The sequence below is a fragment of the Empidonax traillii genome, unplaced genomic scaffold (assembly GCF_003031625.1).
Source record: "Empidonax traillii isolate 1590-97213 ecotype Southwest subspecies unplaced genomic scaffold, ASM303162v1 scaffold294:size1087701, whole genome shotgun sequence".
NCBI classification, from domain to species: Eukaryota; Metazoa; Chordata; class Aves; order Passeriformes; family Tyrannidae; genus Empidonax; species Empidonax traillii.
Window position 1 is genome coordinate 633042 of NW_020955487.1, and position 16474 is coordinate 649515.

Sequence of the window (16474 nt, forward strand, 5' to 3'; positions counted from 1 at the left end):
TTAAAAGTTCTTCAAAGAGCATTTGAAAGAGAGATGAAAAGCATTAACTTGTACTAGTAGTAGGCAGATTCCGATACTTAGAAGTCATGATAGCAAATGCAAATTGAGCTTTCTAAACCAAGGCTCTTAAAGCATGTTATTAAGTATTTTCCTTATCAATTTGAGCAGCAGTGTGGTGCTTTAAAAGGACCAGGTATGGGGGTCCCTACTAGTACTGGGCAGATGGACCAGTACTACTCGGTTTTATGCTGCCTCATTTACTTAGTGTTTTGCAATGCTTAATGTGCACAGCTGGCAGCTGAATGCAGGTTTGATACTAACAGTTTAGACATCTTTAGATGTAGCAGATGGAAAATTTTACACAAATAAAGTAGGAGAAAGTGTGCAATTAGGTTTTTATCTGCAGTTACATGATGCATCCTGTGCTTTCGTTTAGAACATCACCTTGGTGGGTGGTCATCATCTTCCCTTGCACCAAAGCTGTACCTTCTTGACACCACACTTGATGTTGGATGCCTGCCCAAGCACCAAACTTCTGTTATTGTTGAGAGTGAAGGAAATCAGAAATGCAGCAATCAGCAAAAGACAAAGGCAGACCAGCAGTGTGATTCCAACAGCCCAGTACACATTATGGTTACATTCCATGCGAGTTAAGTCACGATGGTAAAAGCCTTGGCAGGATTTTTTTTTTTTCAATAGTTTATTCATGATGTTCATTATTATGAGCTGTAAAGACTATGAGAATTTCATTTTTTAAATGTCTTATGGAATGTATCACTTTCTTAGATCTTGTAGACATGCTGTGGAAACCATAACATAAAATATGAGTTACTTACAATAACTAATTTTAATCCCATCTGCTAAGTATGACAACATTAGCATTTCCACTTAATTAAAAACACCCTTAAAGCAGCAATGTTTTAATCACTCCATTTTATTTACTCTCCTCCGGTGTCACTTATAATTGTAACTTTTTATTTTTTAATAATGAGGGATTTTTTTTTCTCTGTGCATCACACAAAAAAGTGCTGTCGATAATTAGCAGTCTTCTGTTATTACTAGACTCAGGTGTCACAACTGTGTCTCATCCTCATTACAGTAAAAAATTTCACCTATCAGATTCATTATTGCTAGATAATGCGACTGAGAGCCTTAGCAGGCCCTCCAGAAAAGTAATTCAGCCAAGCAAAATTATCAGCTAATTATATTTAGAATCAAAAGCCCAACAACTATTTGCAGATAAATTGTATGAATTGAAGTGAATAGACCTGAATATTAAGATTCATAGATTTAGCAGATGATTTGTTAATTGGAATAAAAAGGCCATTTACTAGCCATTTTAACAATAGATCAATCGGAACTCTATTTATTATTTAACTAGTAGTGCTTAAGGATTGAAATGAAGAATAATTGTAATATTGTTATGATATGATACTTTTCTGGGAAAGCACAGAAATGCATGGAAAATAAAAGATTCCCTGTCCATCCCCAGACCACAGCCTGAGTCCATGTGTGCTCTGCCCAGTTTGGTCTGGTCTGTAGGTCTTGGCATCTGAAAGGTGTACAGTTTGTAATAAGACTTATTATGTGTAATAAGTACTGATCAGAAAATCCACGTGAACTTTGGTGCAGAAAGGTAGAAAATGAGAATGCAAATAGGATCATTTGCAAATGAAAGAATTCCAAATTTTTTAACTTTCATCCAGCAAAGTAGGGAGGCATTAAATTCTGATTTTACTAATTCATGATCCTGGTAGAGGTTTCTCGTAAGGGGGAATTTCATACTCAAACGATGACTCAGATTCCATCTTGGCCTGCAGTTTTGTTTTAGGGAGCTGTTCCTTTTTTTTTTTTTTTTTTTTCCATGCAGACGATATGATTAAAAAGCAAATATTTTAACATAACTTAGTGATCTGAGCTATTACTGAAATGTCCACAGTTTCACTCTTTTTTTTTTTTCCTCCTAGATTAAAGAAAACTTTAAAAATCTATTTGCTTTGACATATGACACAATATTTAAGAACTGAAATCATCAATTAAATCACACATCAGAAACATTTCCCTTTGGTAAAAAATATAGTGCTAGACGATGTACACTTTGAAATTGTTGTTAATGTTTAAAATGCAATCTGAAGTGCATATGTTATTTGAAAAAAAAAAAAAACAACAACATAAATTAAAAATTTTAAAAGTTTATGAAAAAAAACCTCAGCAATCATTACTTACAAAAACATTTGCAGAGAAACGTGTGTCTTTGGGGTTTGTGGATATGCATAGTTTTCTAGCATGAAAGCTGAGTATGTTATTTTTTATTTTCTTTTTTTCCCTGTTTAAAATTGAGTAGATCTAAAGGAAATTCAGTTCTTTCAGGGCACCTGTAATAAAGTACCAAACCCAATATGCACATGAAGGTATCTAAACCCTTTTGGATTGTCATTGAAAGTAGAAAAGGTGAACGCTGACAAGATTTCAGATTTTTTATTCTGGCTGGGTGAGGGAAACTGAAGTTAAAAATAAAGTCCTCGTATGGTCAACATGTTGGAGGAAATTCAAAGCCTCTCATAAAATAAACATATTTTAAGAAGTGTTTTGAATTTCAGTGTGTAATTTCTGGCCAACAGAAATTACAGTTGTATCTTTGGAGGGACGTTATGTCAGATCAACGGTCATTATGCGAAAAAAAAAAATAAACTGAAACCTGGCTGCCTTAACCCGTTCAGTTATTAAAGTGCGAGCACCAAGAGGGGCAACTTTTGCTTTAGATCCGCTACTGGAAAACTTTGCGCCATGGTGGTGCAATTCTAAAATATTTGGGTTTGATGTTACAGGAGATATGTAAATTGTTCCTTGAGAAAAGAAAAAAGAAAAAAAAAGCAGAAGTACAAAGCTCCCCGCGCGCTCTTTGGCAAAGGGATTTCATCGGTGGTTATTAAAAAAATACAACAGTTTATGCCCTGAAAAAATAAAGGAAATTATCCAAAGCATGTGAATAAGCTCGAATATCCCAGCCTGGAGCACGCTGCAAAGTTGTTCCTGGGCTATATTTAGCTGTAACCTTTGGAGTCTGGAAGTCTAAGGAGAGTCTCTGCCGTGCCAGGTGAGGGTGATGTGTGTGTCTGTGTGGGCACCCTGGCGTAGCCAACGTGCCCTTGTTTTCCGGCAGCATTATTAAGCAAAGCCGTCCATACTTCACCATGTTGTTACATGTGTCTGTCTGCTGATTATAAAATGTGTTAAACAGTATTTAAAAAACAAAAAAATGCAGAGCTGCGCTTTGATTTATTCAGCGAACAAAACATATGCTCGCTGTTCTGTTCTATGTAATTCATATGATCAATAAAATTTTCTTTAAAAAGAGCAACTTTGGCATTTAGAAGGATTGTGCTGCTGAAGGGGGGGGAAAAAAAAAAAAGTTTCCCTCTTGCTTCATGTAGGCAACCTCAAGACTCTTACACCGAAATAAGTTTTTGGCTGACTAACGTCTATTTTTGTGTATTTATGGTTTCTAATCCTCAGGATCGAAGCTGTGCATTGTGGCTGTTACCCGCTGTGTCCCAAAGCCTTGGTGTACCCAGAGATATTCCCAGGTAGCTGCTCTGTTCCATATTCCTTTTGCTGGAGCGTAATGACGTGATTCCTGCTGAAATCCGAAGTTTCAGGGTAAACTTGAGCGAAAGCAATTGTTTATTTGGCAAGCCAACATGTTAGTGTTAAGGAAAATTTTATGTGTTTTAATACATTAGACGAAGTTTATATTTGCCATCTGTTCTTTTAAGATAACACAAAAGCAAGTTTTGAAATAGCATTCTTCATTGTTAGCATACACAACCCGTAATGATAGATTTTTGTTAAAAGGTCAGTGATGCTGCAATGGTTTGCAGATTTTTTTTTTTTTTTGATGCACAGAAGGGAAAAAAAAAAAAAAGGCAAGGCCTGAAAATCACACCAAATTATTTAAACAATTTAATACTTAATAGTATGCAACTGCAGTACAGGATACACACTAATGTAGTACCAGTTCTTTGAAAAATCTCATCACTAAATGTATCACATATGCATTGTGTTACATTAGAATAATGTATTTTAATCACCCAAAGGAGATGTCTAAACAGCACAACTACACAGTCTTATTTAGCATTAAACATCCTTGTGAGCTGAGGTAACCTTATAAAATCATGCTTAAATAATGTAAAACACGAGGCGGCACAGAGCAATATGCATTTTTAATTAGTAAAGTGACTAATATCGAGTGTGTGCTTTGAGGTTTTTGTTTCATTAAAAATGTATCTGTTTTTCCTGCAGCTGAATATCTGTATTCTACACCTGAACAGCTTTTTAAAAGGCTTCAGAATTTCTGCAAGAGACCAGATATTGTAAGGAAACATCTCTATAAGGTAGTTGTTCGGAATAGTTTTAGATGATATAATGCCATATTGAAGTACAAAGGAAAAAAAAAAAAAGCCCTTAAAAAAACAACATTTAATTAACATACTAATGTTTAAAGGAAACATACTAGGGAGGGATATTAGTCGTTACACTAACAAGGATTAATTAAACTAGATGCCAGTTGTATTAACCTAGGTCTTATGAAATACGTGCACTTAATGCATGCTACATGCTTTTTTTTAATTTATTGTTTTCTAAAATGACTGTCCTTTACATTTGGACCCAAGAGGCTTATAAAAATGAACCTGGATTAATGCAACTCATTAGTTTAAAAGGAAAATAAAAGAAAGATCCTACAATTATACTAATGAGGATAAGCCTACCTCCCCGTCCTAATTTAATCTTAAAAAAAATGCAGGTGACAGGTATCAGGTAAGATTTCTTTGGCTTTTGGAGTGATTTGAACGATTTTCGTAATTATGATTATTTTATTTTTTCGTAAGGTGTGTTGAGCAGAAAAGTTTATCAGGAGTGTAATTATTTATCATGGTATTTATCATGTCCTCTTCAGTAATTTCTGTAGAGAAAGTCCAGATTCAGTGACAGACCCTCCATTCAGGTTTTGCTTGAGTGTTCAATGCTGGACTGACTTTCATGGATTTAGGTGGTGTATTTATGCTTCTGGGAGTCACACTTTTCTCTTTCTTTAAATTTGATTGTAGATGAGGCACTAAATGTATTATTCCAGTGAAGAGCTGTTATTACACAATGCTGCTTTTAGGAGAATAACTGCTATTTTCCGCATGCTGATATGTACATTTACAGCAGTTTATGACTTTTACTGTCCTGGCTCTGCCGTGGGTAGGTTGGATACACGTCACCCCTGCATGACAGAGGTTTTTCAGTAGTAAAAAAACCTGAATTCAGCTCAAAGTCCTTAAAGGGGTGCATGGAAATGCTCCCTGGGTTAACCCGTGCAGTACAAGCGTGGTTCCTTGCGCGTTCCTTGGCTGTTGCTGTCCAGGCACGTTGCTAATGAGCAAGGCGAGTAATATCCTCCTTAATTTGGAGTCTCATACTGCCAGCAGAACCAACCTCTCCCCTCCACCTCCCTCCCTCTGGGGACCAGAAAGTGTTGGGTCCTGCTGTGTCTCGTCTGCCTTCGACCCCTCGCAGGAGCAGCGAGGGTTCAGCCCACGCCTTGACTTTTTTTGTGACCTAAAAATAGACATTTCCATAATGACACATCAAAGATGATGTTGTTTCTGCAGGAAACAGTTAAACCTCAAGAAAAAAGGAGAGAACCAAAAATGCAATTTAACACCCAATTTCAAGCTCATTATCTTTCATTGTCTATTAACTTGGCAATGGTTCAGAAGGTAGCTCATAATAGTTTAAAATGCTGACTGAACACTTCCAGTGTTCAGCATTACTTCTTGAGTCAATAGTATCGTAGAGTTATACATGGGGGCTTCAAAGGGAAAACAGTCCTTAAATGTTTACCTTGACATCTCCCAGCGCTTCAAGCTCAGCTAATAGTTGTGTTCATGTGGATCTTCACCCCACGTGTGGATCCCCAGCTCCTAAACAGAGCAAAGAGGCATGCAAAAAATGGAAATAAAGGTGGACAAAATACTGATATAAAATAGAACGGGGTGAAAATGTGCGTGCAAGCCCCGTAGGCAAAATGCTAATTTGCTTGAAGGATTCTTCTCTTCTTTAAAGAATTCCTTGAGCTGATTTGCAGGCAGAAGCTGGAGGTGTTTATCCTACCCTCATACATGGGCTTGTGCTGCCCTGCTCAGATATTCTGAGAGTTGGAGCTGAACATCTGCAACAGGTAGCAGTGGAGCTGAGGAGGGGATCGTTTTAAAATGAGTAAGGCAGAGCCTAATCCAGCACCTGTGAGCACCAGAAGAAAGATCCCTGTTGTCTTTAATAGGCTTTGGATCAGCTCGGGGAATGCTGTTAGAGTTGTCTTTTTGTACCTACACCCACGTAACGCCAAGTCCCCTTTCACAGTGGAACCATCCGTAAAACCTCCTAGAAAATGCTGACTTAGAGCTGTGCTGTTAATGTCATTATAGGTGGAACGATGCTGCTTTTTTAGGAAGCTGAAAAGAGTGAAATCAGTAAGGGTAAACAGCACTTGCACCATATTATCACTTCTTTTTCAGATCACTCTAATATTATCTCTGTTATAGCTGAATAGAAAAGGGACCCCAGCACAGGAGTCCATACTAACCAGCTCTCTTTCCTTCAGAAGCCTTCCTGACACACTCTCTGCCTCAAGTTTATAAAGTATCTGTGAAGTTTTAAAAGTAAAAAATGCATTATAAACAAATAGTTCTTTTGCCAGTTGGAGTTTCGGCTCCATGGGTTGGGAAGTAATTGCCATCGGAAGTACCTTGGCTTATCCTTTTACGTATTGTTGGGATTTTATTACTAAGGATATCTACAGTAATTAGACAGTGGACTAATTAAACAGGCAGTTTATTCCTTCAGTTGTCCTCAGTGATTGTGCTGACAAAATTAGGGGCAGAAAGAAGATAGATGGCAGTGGGGCAGTCGGCCTAGGGATGGGACACAGGGAGTATCCCTGTGAAAACGCTCAGACCAAGGCATGAAGCTGTAATAGCTTAACTGCACAGAGCAGATTCATGCTGGCAGACTTCTAGAAATGCCCATAATGTAAGCACCTATGAAAACCTTTCCAAGTGATGTATTGCTCACCCTGGGCATTCTCACAGCGCCAGGGGCCGGCTCATCTACATTTCAGCCTTGCCTTCTCCTGGTTATTAGCAGAAGATTGAGATGAGAGGGAAGCAAATCTCATTTGTTATCAATTATTTGTTCCGTTCCAGTTTTATGGAACCAAACTCTAGTTCTGGGTGTTTTTAGCTGCCAGAGTAAGCACTGGAGTGAAGCAAGTAACAACAGGGCATCGGTTGGAGTACACCAGAGAACCTGTCAGTGCTTGCAAGCACCCTATCTAGCAGATTTAAAGTTAAAAAAATAAAATAAAATGGGTCAAAGCATTTGTTTCTGCATTGTTTTCTTTAAGTTTACCTTTCAGTTCCCTCACTTGAGTTTCTTAATTTAAAACAGCATGTATAAAGAGTATACAGTGGAGAGGGACAAGAAGAGTTGCCAAAAGCCAGGCATGGAAGGAGCTGACAACTTTAAATAATCTCTCCCAGCCCTCCCAGCTGAATGAGTGCTGGTTGACATGCTGTCAGCTTCAGTTCCTACAGAAAATCCTACTCTCACTCATGCTTGTTTAACGCAGAAAAGAATTTGGCCCACTTTCTGACATTCATCTTCTCATTTCCATCACACTACAGAAGCTCACCTGCCTAGGAAAAGACACATGGCGTGATTTTTTTTTTTTTTCTTTCTTACACCACTGTAGAAGGAAGTCTGCTGAATTCAAAGGGATTAAACTGCTGTAAAATCAAATTAAGATCCCAGTTAGACCGTAGACATCTGAATTGTTTCCAGTCTCAGGATTTGGCTGTATAGGGCAGTTCTAACAAAACTTTCTTTTTTCTTTTTTCTTTTTTTTTTTTTTCTTTTCTTTTTTCTCTGATTTGAGATAAAGCAGTATCTTGGGTATTTCAGGGAATCATGTAGAAGGCAAAACTGCTCCTGGTCCAGCTTTCATGCTTAGGCAGCAGGAGACATTCTCAGCCTAAAGATATGGGCGCTGGACACGTGAGGATGCAGGGGAGCCTCACACCAGATGTCCCATCAGCCACTCAGCCCTGTTGCAGGGAGCAGTAGCTGTTCATAGTTCTTGCACAGGCCATGCAAGAGCTGGGGATGATGCCTCTGCCTTTATCTTTACCCAATCCCCAGCAAAACACCAAGAGAAAATAATTTTTCCATAAGCAGTGTGGTCTAGTGGAAGGTGTCCCTGTGCATGGCAGGGGGTTGGAGCAAGATGGTCTTTAAGGTCCCTTCCAACCCAAACCATTCCATGATTCTATGATATATTTACCCATGTTGTTAAAAGTATTTCCTTCAATTGGCTCAGGTTTTCCCCCACCTTAAGTTGCATTGACTCTTGTTCTGGAGTTGGTCTACTGGAAGCAGGAGCTCCCCATCCATCTTTTGTATATCATTCATTATTTTGTAAACATTTGTCAAACATTTTCAGCATCTCAGTCTTTTAACTCTCTCCTTGTGAGTGTTATTCCATGTTTATACTCTAATCCCTCATCATTCAAGCCGTTTTGATGCTTGAGAGCTGTTTTTTGTGCTGGTGTGATCATTCCTTTACAGAGTATTCTAGGCCATGCCATTGGTTTATGTGATGTGTAGTACTCTGATAATTTTCAACCTGTTCCTTATGGAGCAAATCCTACTGTTTACTTTTTAATGGTGAATGTATATTGAGCAGATGTTTGCTTACAGTGTTCTCCAGATCTTTTGTCCTGAGCTGATAAAGTTAATTCAGAGCTTTATAGGGTATGCAAATAGTACAAGTATTTCCATCCATCCTGCTGGCTTTCTGTTCAGAAGCAGAACATGCTTGCAGAGGAAAAAAAGAAGGAATTGTGTTGAATTTGTGCTTTGACCTGGTTAGCATTAGGTGCAGGTCAGAAGGAGGTCAGAAACACAAGTGAGAAACTTGCATTTTCCTCCTGAGATTCTCAGTTTCCACCGAATTTAATTTAAAATGATTTCAGATATGGTTTAGATCTGCTTCTCAGGATCTGTGTGGGAAGGTTGTCACAGCCTGGGAGCTCTGGAGTGCAGCGTACTGTGTCCATGCTCTCCCACCTCTGTTTCAGTGCTTAGGCATGGGATCCTAAGTAAAATGTATATAACATTGGGATTTCTTAGGTGAAAGAAAACTTTATTTGCTTTTTTAGAACATGGAATCACAGTATAGTTAAGGAAGGTGTCTCTGGAGGTCACCTGGCCAGCCTCTGATCAAAACAGGCCCAGCTTCAAAGCAGGATCTGACTTCAGAGCTGGATGAAGTTGCTCAGGGTTAGACTGAACTCTTGACACTTTTCTTTCCCATATATTTGGCTGATCTAGGTGAAATACACCTCCGTCTTAGGAGGTTTGCTCAGGTGGGAAGGGCTGCTGGACTGTGAGACACGGTTTAAGCATTTTGGGTCAACCTTAGGTCTTCAGGCAGTGTGTGGGTCTGGAAGCAGCTGTGAGATCTGCTAGCTAACGTGAATCCCCACTGTGGAAGAAATGAGTTGGCAGGAAGGCTGCTGAAGTTGCCTGATAGCTCATTTTGGGGTCCAGCCGTAGATGTATAGACATAATATATGTGTAGATACATGTATGTGTAGATTGCCTTTACCTGAATTTCTCCCAGGGCTTGCCTTGCTCTTGACTCTCAGAGATATATATCCAGGAGACCTCAGCTCTTTGAGAGTCATAGAACCATACAAACATTTAGGTTGGGAAAGACCCTTCAGATCATTGAGCCCAACCGTTAAGCCAGCACTGCCATGATCACCACCAACCCTTGTCCCCAAGTGTTGGTCCGTAGCTCGTAGCAGTTGGCTGCACTTGTGGAGCAGGATTAAAGCACTCATTAGGAAAGCAGTTATGGGTGCAACTTTCAGCAGGAACACCAGGACTTGGAACTTTTTTATTCTGACAGTGTTAGATAGCTTCCAGGGTAGTTTTAGAAAGTAAATGAAAACTGGCAGATGAGCCACAGCCACTGAAAAACAGAAGAAGGAGAAATGGGTCAGAGAAATAGGATTTACTTTGGAAGAAAGGTTGCAAAAAGCATGAAAACTCTTTTTTTCAGTAAAGTTTATTCAAGAGTACCTTGAGAAAGGAAGCCTGAAACTGTTTTCCTGCTGTTGTGGTTGGTCGGTGTGTCCTGAACCATCCTATGCAAGGTACCCACCAGTGTGTCCTGTGTAGATTTGTATCCAGAATTTTAGGGTTTTTTTGTTTAAAGACATCAAGAATGAAATAAGTTTTAAAAGGCCAATATAAGAAACAGTTTGGTCAGGGAAATATTGTTACTCTACTGAGGAGTATTAAATAGCTCTGCCTTGGGCCTTACAGTGCACCCAATTAATGTAAAAGCAACAGTGACTTTTGATGGTGGTTTCCAAAGGTGCTTGGAGTTTGAAAACTGAGCTCCAAAAATAATTGCTAAAAACTGTTTTCCACCTTGTTTCTCCCCCCTTAGTCATTTGCAGAGGGAAGGAGCTGGATCACAGAGTAAATATGATCTGATACAAACTGGCTCTGTAAATCACTTTGCTGCCTTGCCTGCAAAATCTCGGGTTTTGTGTTGAGTAAATAGTCCCTAAATCTTTTTTTTTTTAAAGATGATTTTTTTTTTAAAGTGCATAAAATTTGTGCAAAATCAGTACTGTCTGCTGGAACTCCCAACTGTCCTGAATCATCTGGCCTGAATGGATGAACACTCCTTATTAAATTCTAAAGGTTAATTCTGGGTCTAATGATGGCAGGGTAGATATTAAGTGCTTCAGTTCTGATCTTAGGATGCCAGAAACAAGTAAGTTGATTGTTTCATGGAAGATATTGTATTTCTACTGACATTGTGCTGCCTGTTCTTTATGAGGAGATCTTACTTTATGTCAAAACTTTGCTTTTCTTTATCTCTGCATATTTGGTGGCTGTTGATGGAATGACTGTTCCTTGAAAAACTTAATGTCCACACCTTTGCATATTTATTACCCTCCAAAAAAAGGAGGTTACTCTCAAATAAAGCCCAGACTGATGATGTCTAAACAGGAGAACTAGGCCCTTGCTCCTGCTGGCTCGTGGTTCTGCCGTGTCTGAGGGTGAGAGGGGCAGGCTGGTCCCCATGGGTGTTCCATCTGTGGTGTGTCTACTGAGACCAACCAGTAAAGCAAAGGGATATATGATGGTGCTCGTCCAGGAGCAAATAACCTGGGACTGATGACCAGCTTACCTGTCTTTAAAAAACCCCCACTGAATTAACCCTGCTTTTAGATAATGCCGTGTAAGCATTCCCTGACCAACTGGCTCCCACCCCTTCAGAAACCCTTCAAGTGTGAGAGACGTCCCTTTTGTGTCGCAGCTTCTAACAGGGCTCTGTGTGCTTCTCTCTTGTGCTTCCTCGCAGGGCGAGACGGTCGGGTTTTCTTGGGCAGCGCTCGGCAGTAAATTCAGGTCTCTGCTCGCAGCAGAACCGAGGGAAGATTTGTGACAGATGGGGCTAAGTCACAAACTTGCAGCCTCAGGCAGAATTGTGGAAGTTTCCAGAGTGTGCCCATATTTACCTGATCAGAGAGAAAAGAAAATCTGCAGAGGAAGCCGAGCCTGGCTGCTTGTCATAGCTGACACAGAGCCATCTGCCACAAACCTGTGGCGGCTTCAGATCTCCAATCCCTGCCACCACCCCAGCTCAAATTAAATACAGATTCTTAGAGACGTTATGATGGTTACACATGTCCTCGGCATCACATGCAGGAGACTGTTCAAAAAAAATATGTGGCCTGTTGTGTAACCGCACTCATGTATCCCATATGTGGTGCCACATTGAATTTCCGGTTGAATCTGTTTTTATCCTTTGTACTGGATGACATGGTGCCTGAATTCTTTCTTTTCGCCGACACGATGGCAGCCAAGCTGCAGCTTCAAACGCTCACACTTGGCTGAGTTTCTACCTAGGTTGCCAGGTTATCATTGGAGCCTTATTGTGTCCTCAAAGGGCCACAGGGCCTGAAAGGAGGATCCGAACGCTGCCGGACTAATTGGGCAGCCATCTCCGCGTTGTTGGGAGGCAAAGGGCTGCTTGAGCACTTCCCTCTCTCTCTCTTTCTCTCTCTTTTTCTTTTTTTTTTTTTTTTTTATTGCAAATTAATGACTCTCTGGCACAGGGGTTTTTAAGTGAAGGTATTAATAAGGGGTCTGGCAGGTAATCCCATGATTCGTGGGGTTACATTTGCATTTAATTAATCTTAAAGAAAGCTGAAAGATAAACAGCTGTAATTCAAACTAGCATGGGAAATATGCTACATGGTGCCATCTATCCGATAAAATGAAAGCCGAGACACTTGTTTTATTTCTCTCAAGGATGGAGAACAAACAGATAACAATCAAAATACTTCCAATAAAAACCAGTAGTTTAAATGTAATGGCAGTTCATCAAGAATCTTTGCATCCAGTTGCAAATACAGTCTTTTAAAGATAAATCACTTATGATTCCAGCAGTCAAGCCGCTATATTTGTTGATGTAAAATGTTTTGAAGATGTAGATTGTACAATAAATTTTTAATAAAGTGCCCACTGCAATTTTTAATTAGCATATCTCATTCATGTATAAGTGTGTACATCTATCTGTATGTTTATCACCATGCATATCCTTGTGTCAGAGTCAATGAATGCAATTGTGTCTTTATCTGATGAAGTAGGATCTGGTTTGCAAGCGATAATAAAATCTTATGGCAATTCCAAGATTTTCAACTCTGCTCTGGCAAGAAGGAAGAAGAGGACTGTGGGTAAGATGTGAAGCCTGGTAAGATCTCTTTTTGGACAGGTATGGTCTCAGTTTCCCTTGGGTCAGGCAGCTCCTCTTCCTGTCATGGCAGGTTAGGGATGCAAGCTGGTCCCTTTCCACACACGTGCCTTTGTCCCTTCTGACACCATCAGGATGCTGAAATGTCTTTTTTCACGTGCAAGAGAGAGCATGTGGTACCTTTCCTTAAAATTGCTCCTTTAAGCAATCAAAAAAAAAACCAGGGAGGTCCAGTGGTAAGTGCTGGGCATTTTCCTAGCACTGCAGAGTTGTAAATTTGCAGTAATCATCTCTTGTATGTGCATTCCTCCTCCTTTGTGCTCAGCCAGAGCCCAGCTTGGCTCTAGTTGTTGCATGTGGTTGAGTGGACATGGTCTTCTCAAGAGGGTGTGCATAGGTCTGGTAGTCTTTCTTGGAAGAGCCCAAGGAACAGGACTCACCATGCAGTTCCTACCAGAGTGTATCATTAATGTGCACCAATGTTATCACACCTTGCACCAGCAGGAACAACTTGGAGTATTTTTGGTCTTTGCTGCTGGGGAAACTGAGGCATGGTACAGTTAAAGCGAACTGCTTCAAGTACCACAGTGAGTCATTCTCCAAACCAATAAAAGGGAAGGAGGAGATGCTGTGATGCTGCACTAGGGCTTGTGGTGAGCAGACTCAGTACATCAAAGCTGTGTGGTTTCCAGTGTAAAACTCCTGCTGTCCTCAGGGCACGCCCTGAGCAGCCCCACAGCCAAAAGAGGATTCGCCCAACCCCTTGGTGATCTGGTGCTCTGCCTTGCTGTATTACTGATCAGTGATACTTCAGCCATGCCCAGCTCTGTCTGGTGAGTGAGGCTTCGTCTTGGTGGAAAAACTCCCCCCCCTCCAAGTTACAAACCTTTGCAAGTAATGTTTTATAATAGAAACACTTGGAGGACTCTAATTGCAGGGTAATAAATAGCACTACTGCCTTATCTTCTGGTATTTCTTTACATTCTTAGCAAAGGTGCACAGCTGCTCTAGCGCAGGGATGAAAATTCCCCATCCCTGGACATATTCAGGGCCAGGTTGGACGGGGCTTTGAGCAACCTGGTCTAGTGGAAGGTGTCCCATGGCAGGGGGGAAACAAGATGAGCTTTAAGATCCTTTCCAGCCCAGACTTATTCTGTTATTCAGTGATTCCATTTCCTTACCACATCTCCTGGAACCTGCAGGTTGGCCTTGTGTTGGGGGCCACGCTGGCCTGTGTTGAGATCTTCATTCAAGAGAGACATGTGGGACTTCCCAGGTACTCAGAGGTGATTCTTCCCCCAGGCAGTGTCCCCCAGCAACCTGCTGCAGACTGAAACAACCTGCAGAGTTTTGCCTGGCAGTTTCAGCAGACAAAAAGGAGGCTGTCGCCCTGCACTGCTTCGTTTAAACCCTTCACTTCAAAAGGTCAGAGAGACAAATTGGGATCTCGGTCCCGTTGTTCCTACACAGATGAGTAAGCAGTGAATGCAGAGACCTAATCCTGTGAGTAAAGCAGCAGAATTAGACCTTGACTTACTTTCATATTTACTGATGTTTTACCTGCGTTGACACAGCAACGCTGAGCGCTTTGATGCAACTTTCAGTGCAGAGTCAAAGCCTGGTTTTCCTGACTCGTGCCAGCCTTGCCAGGCAGTGCCCCGACCAGGCAGCTCCTCCTGCATCAGTGACAGGCCAGGCACCTAATCCTACAATCCTTTTGTCTTAGCATTTGAGATCACAGGAAACACAGGTTTATTCCACGTGAGAATTGCCTTTTCCCGGATAATGGAGAAGAAAATCCTGAAACAACTAGGGAATTCTGTGGCAAACCGTTTCCAGCATTCCTACCCCGCTCTGGTGCTGCAGGCACGGCGAGGAGCCGTGGCACAGACCGGCTTCCATCCCTGTTTGCAGCAAAGAGACCTCTGCCTTAGCTCAAAGCTGTTCTGAATTAGGAGGTTAGATTTTTCTAATTGCGTTTTTAAAGACCGAGCCAGCAGTTCATTAGAAATCACGGAGCAAATTCTGCTTCTCTATTACACCAATATAAATCTTGAATGAATTTATATCAGGATAACTGGGAGGGTAGAATGTACCTCCCATCTTGTTCCTCAGATTATTAAAAGTTAAAGGGCCTTGAAAATTAAATTCACCTTTCCCTGTTCAAGCTGTTTACTCTGGTTTTTATTCCAGAAAGGACAGTTGAAAATAATTAACCAGCCTCCTTTCTGCTCATAGGCACTTTTAAGTTGGATTCTCATGTACTAGCCCAAGACTAGTTTGTGTGGAAAAGACCAGAGGGCATCTCCTTTCAAACAAATTGTTTTCATGGGAATAATTTCCTAGAGAATTATATTAAAACCTTTCCATGAATCCTTGATTATTTTTTTTGAGAAAAAAAAAAATTAAAATGTTTTCCTCTTATATATCTTTGATTTGAGGGACTTGGCAATTTATTTGTGGATATAAATGAGCACCTTAATGAAAGTCCTTGAGGATTTTGCCTTCTAACAGGCTAACCTTATTTAACCGAAATACTTCTCAGCGAGGCTTCATCTTGCAGGAAAATTTTGCCTCTGAGTTACCAACCCTTGCGAATCAGCCTTTATAATAGAAACACTGATAGAACTTTAATTATAGGGTAATAAATAGCATCGCTGCCTGATCTTCTGATATTTCTTTAGATTCTTAGCGGAGATACACAGCTGTTGCTGGAAACTGATAATCAAGTGCTGTAGGGGCTGGGAGTTATCCCCCCCGCTCTCCGTGGATGCAGCAGCGGGAGCGGAGCGGGAGGAGGCGGCGGGACCCGGGAGCGGCGGCGGCTGCGGGGGAGGCCGGGAGGGGACGCGGCGGGGATGGGAATGGTGGTGGTGGTGGTGGAATCGGGACCCTGGCAGCGAATATCCCACTCGGGGAAAAAAAAAAGGTTCTGCCATCCCGATGAACGGCCGAGGGGGTGGAGGTGTGGGGCAGAGCGGGTTAAACGGGGCCAGGAGGCAGCCGTAATGATAAAAATTATAAATGGTAAAAACATAGCAATAATAACGCGGTGGGCGTGGGCCGGGGGCGATCGCTGCGGGGCGGCCCCGCGGAGAGCTCCGCACATCCCGGCGCATCCCGGCGCATCCCGGCGCAGCGCTGCGGGCGGAGCGGAGCGCAGCGTCGCGTCCCCGGGAAGGAGGGGGACGGACAGGCTGCCCGCCACTTCTTGTCATCGATATTGCCGGTAATAAAAATACTGGTTTGCGAATGAGATGCTTCTGTAGCATCTCCATAAACAGGCGGCAAAGAGAAGGAGCCTCCCCCGCCCCTGCAGCGGTGTTCCGCGGGGTGCGGAGCGGCTGCTCGGGTGGGGTGCGCAGCTTTCCCCCAGCCCTGCGCGCCTCCGGATGCCCGGCTCCATCCCTCTCCTCCGGTTCCTCCAATAAAAGCTCAACCCCCCAAAAAACACCAAACGAACAACAACAACAAAAAATACCCCCAAACCCCGCAAGAAATCCCGGGCAAGGAGCGCGGCGCTGGGGAGGGATGGGAGGGATGCGTGCGAGGGGCTTAACCCTTGGAGCTTTGAAGGCAAAACAAGGA

At 41.7% G+C, this 16474-nt stretch overlaps 1 protein-coding gene across 8 annotated transcripts in view; it reads left to right on the forward strand.

Moving 5' to 3' along the window:
- The window catches only part of GTDC1 (glycosyltransferase like domain containing 1), a 181074-nt gene extending 168398 nt beyond the window's left edge, over positions 1 to 12676 (forward strand). For 6 of the 8 annotated variants that reach the window (XM_027890665.1, XM_027890667.1, XM_027890668.1 and 3 more), the window contains 3 exons: positions 3517 to 3587; positions 4303 to 4394; positions 11492 to 12676. In XM_027890665.1, the coding sequence (XP_027746466.1) occupies positions 3517 to 3587; positions 4303 to 4394; positions 11492 to 11575 (247 nt within the window). In that variant the 3' untranslated portion in view covers positions 11576 to 12676. Of the gene's footprint in view, positions 1 to 436; positions 3358 to 3516; positions 3588 to 4302; positions 4395 to 11491 lie in introns of those variants that run through there. The other 2 variants (XM_027890671.1, XM_027890672.1) reach the window with 2 other exon arrangements.
- Positions 12677 to 16474: the final 3798 nt, after the last annotated feature.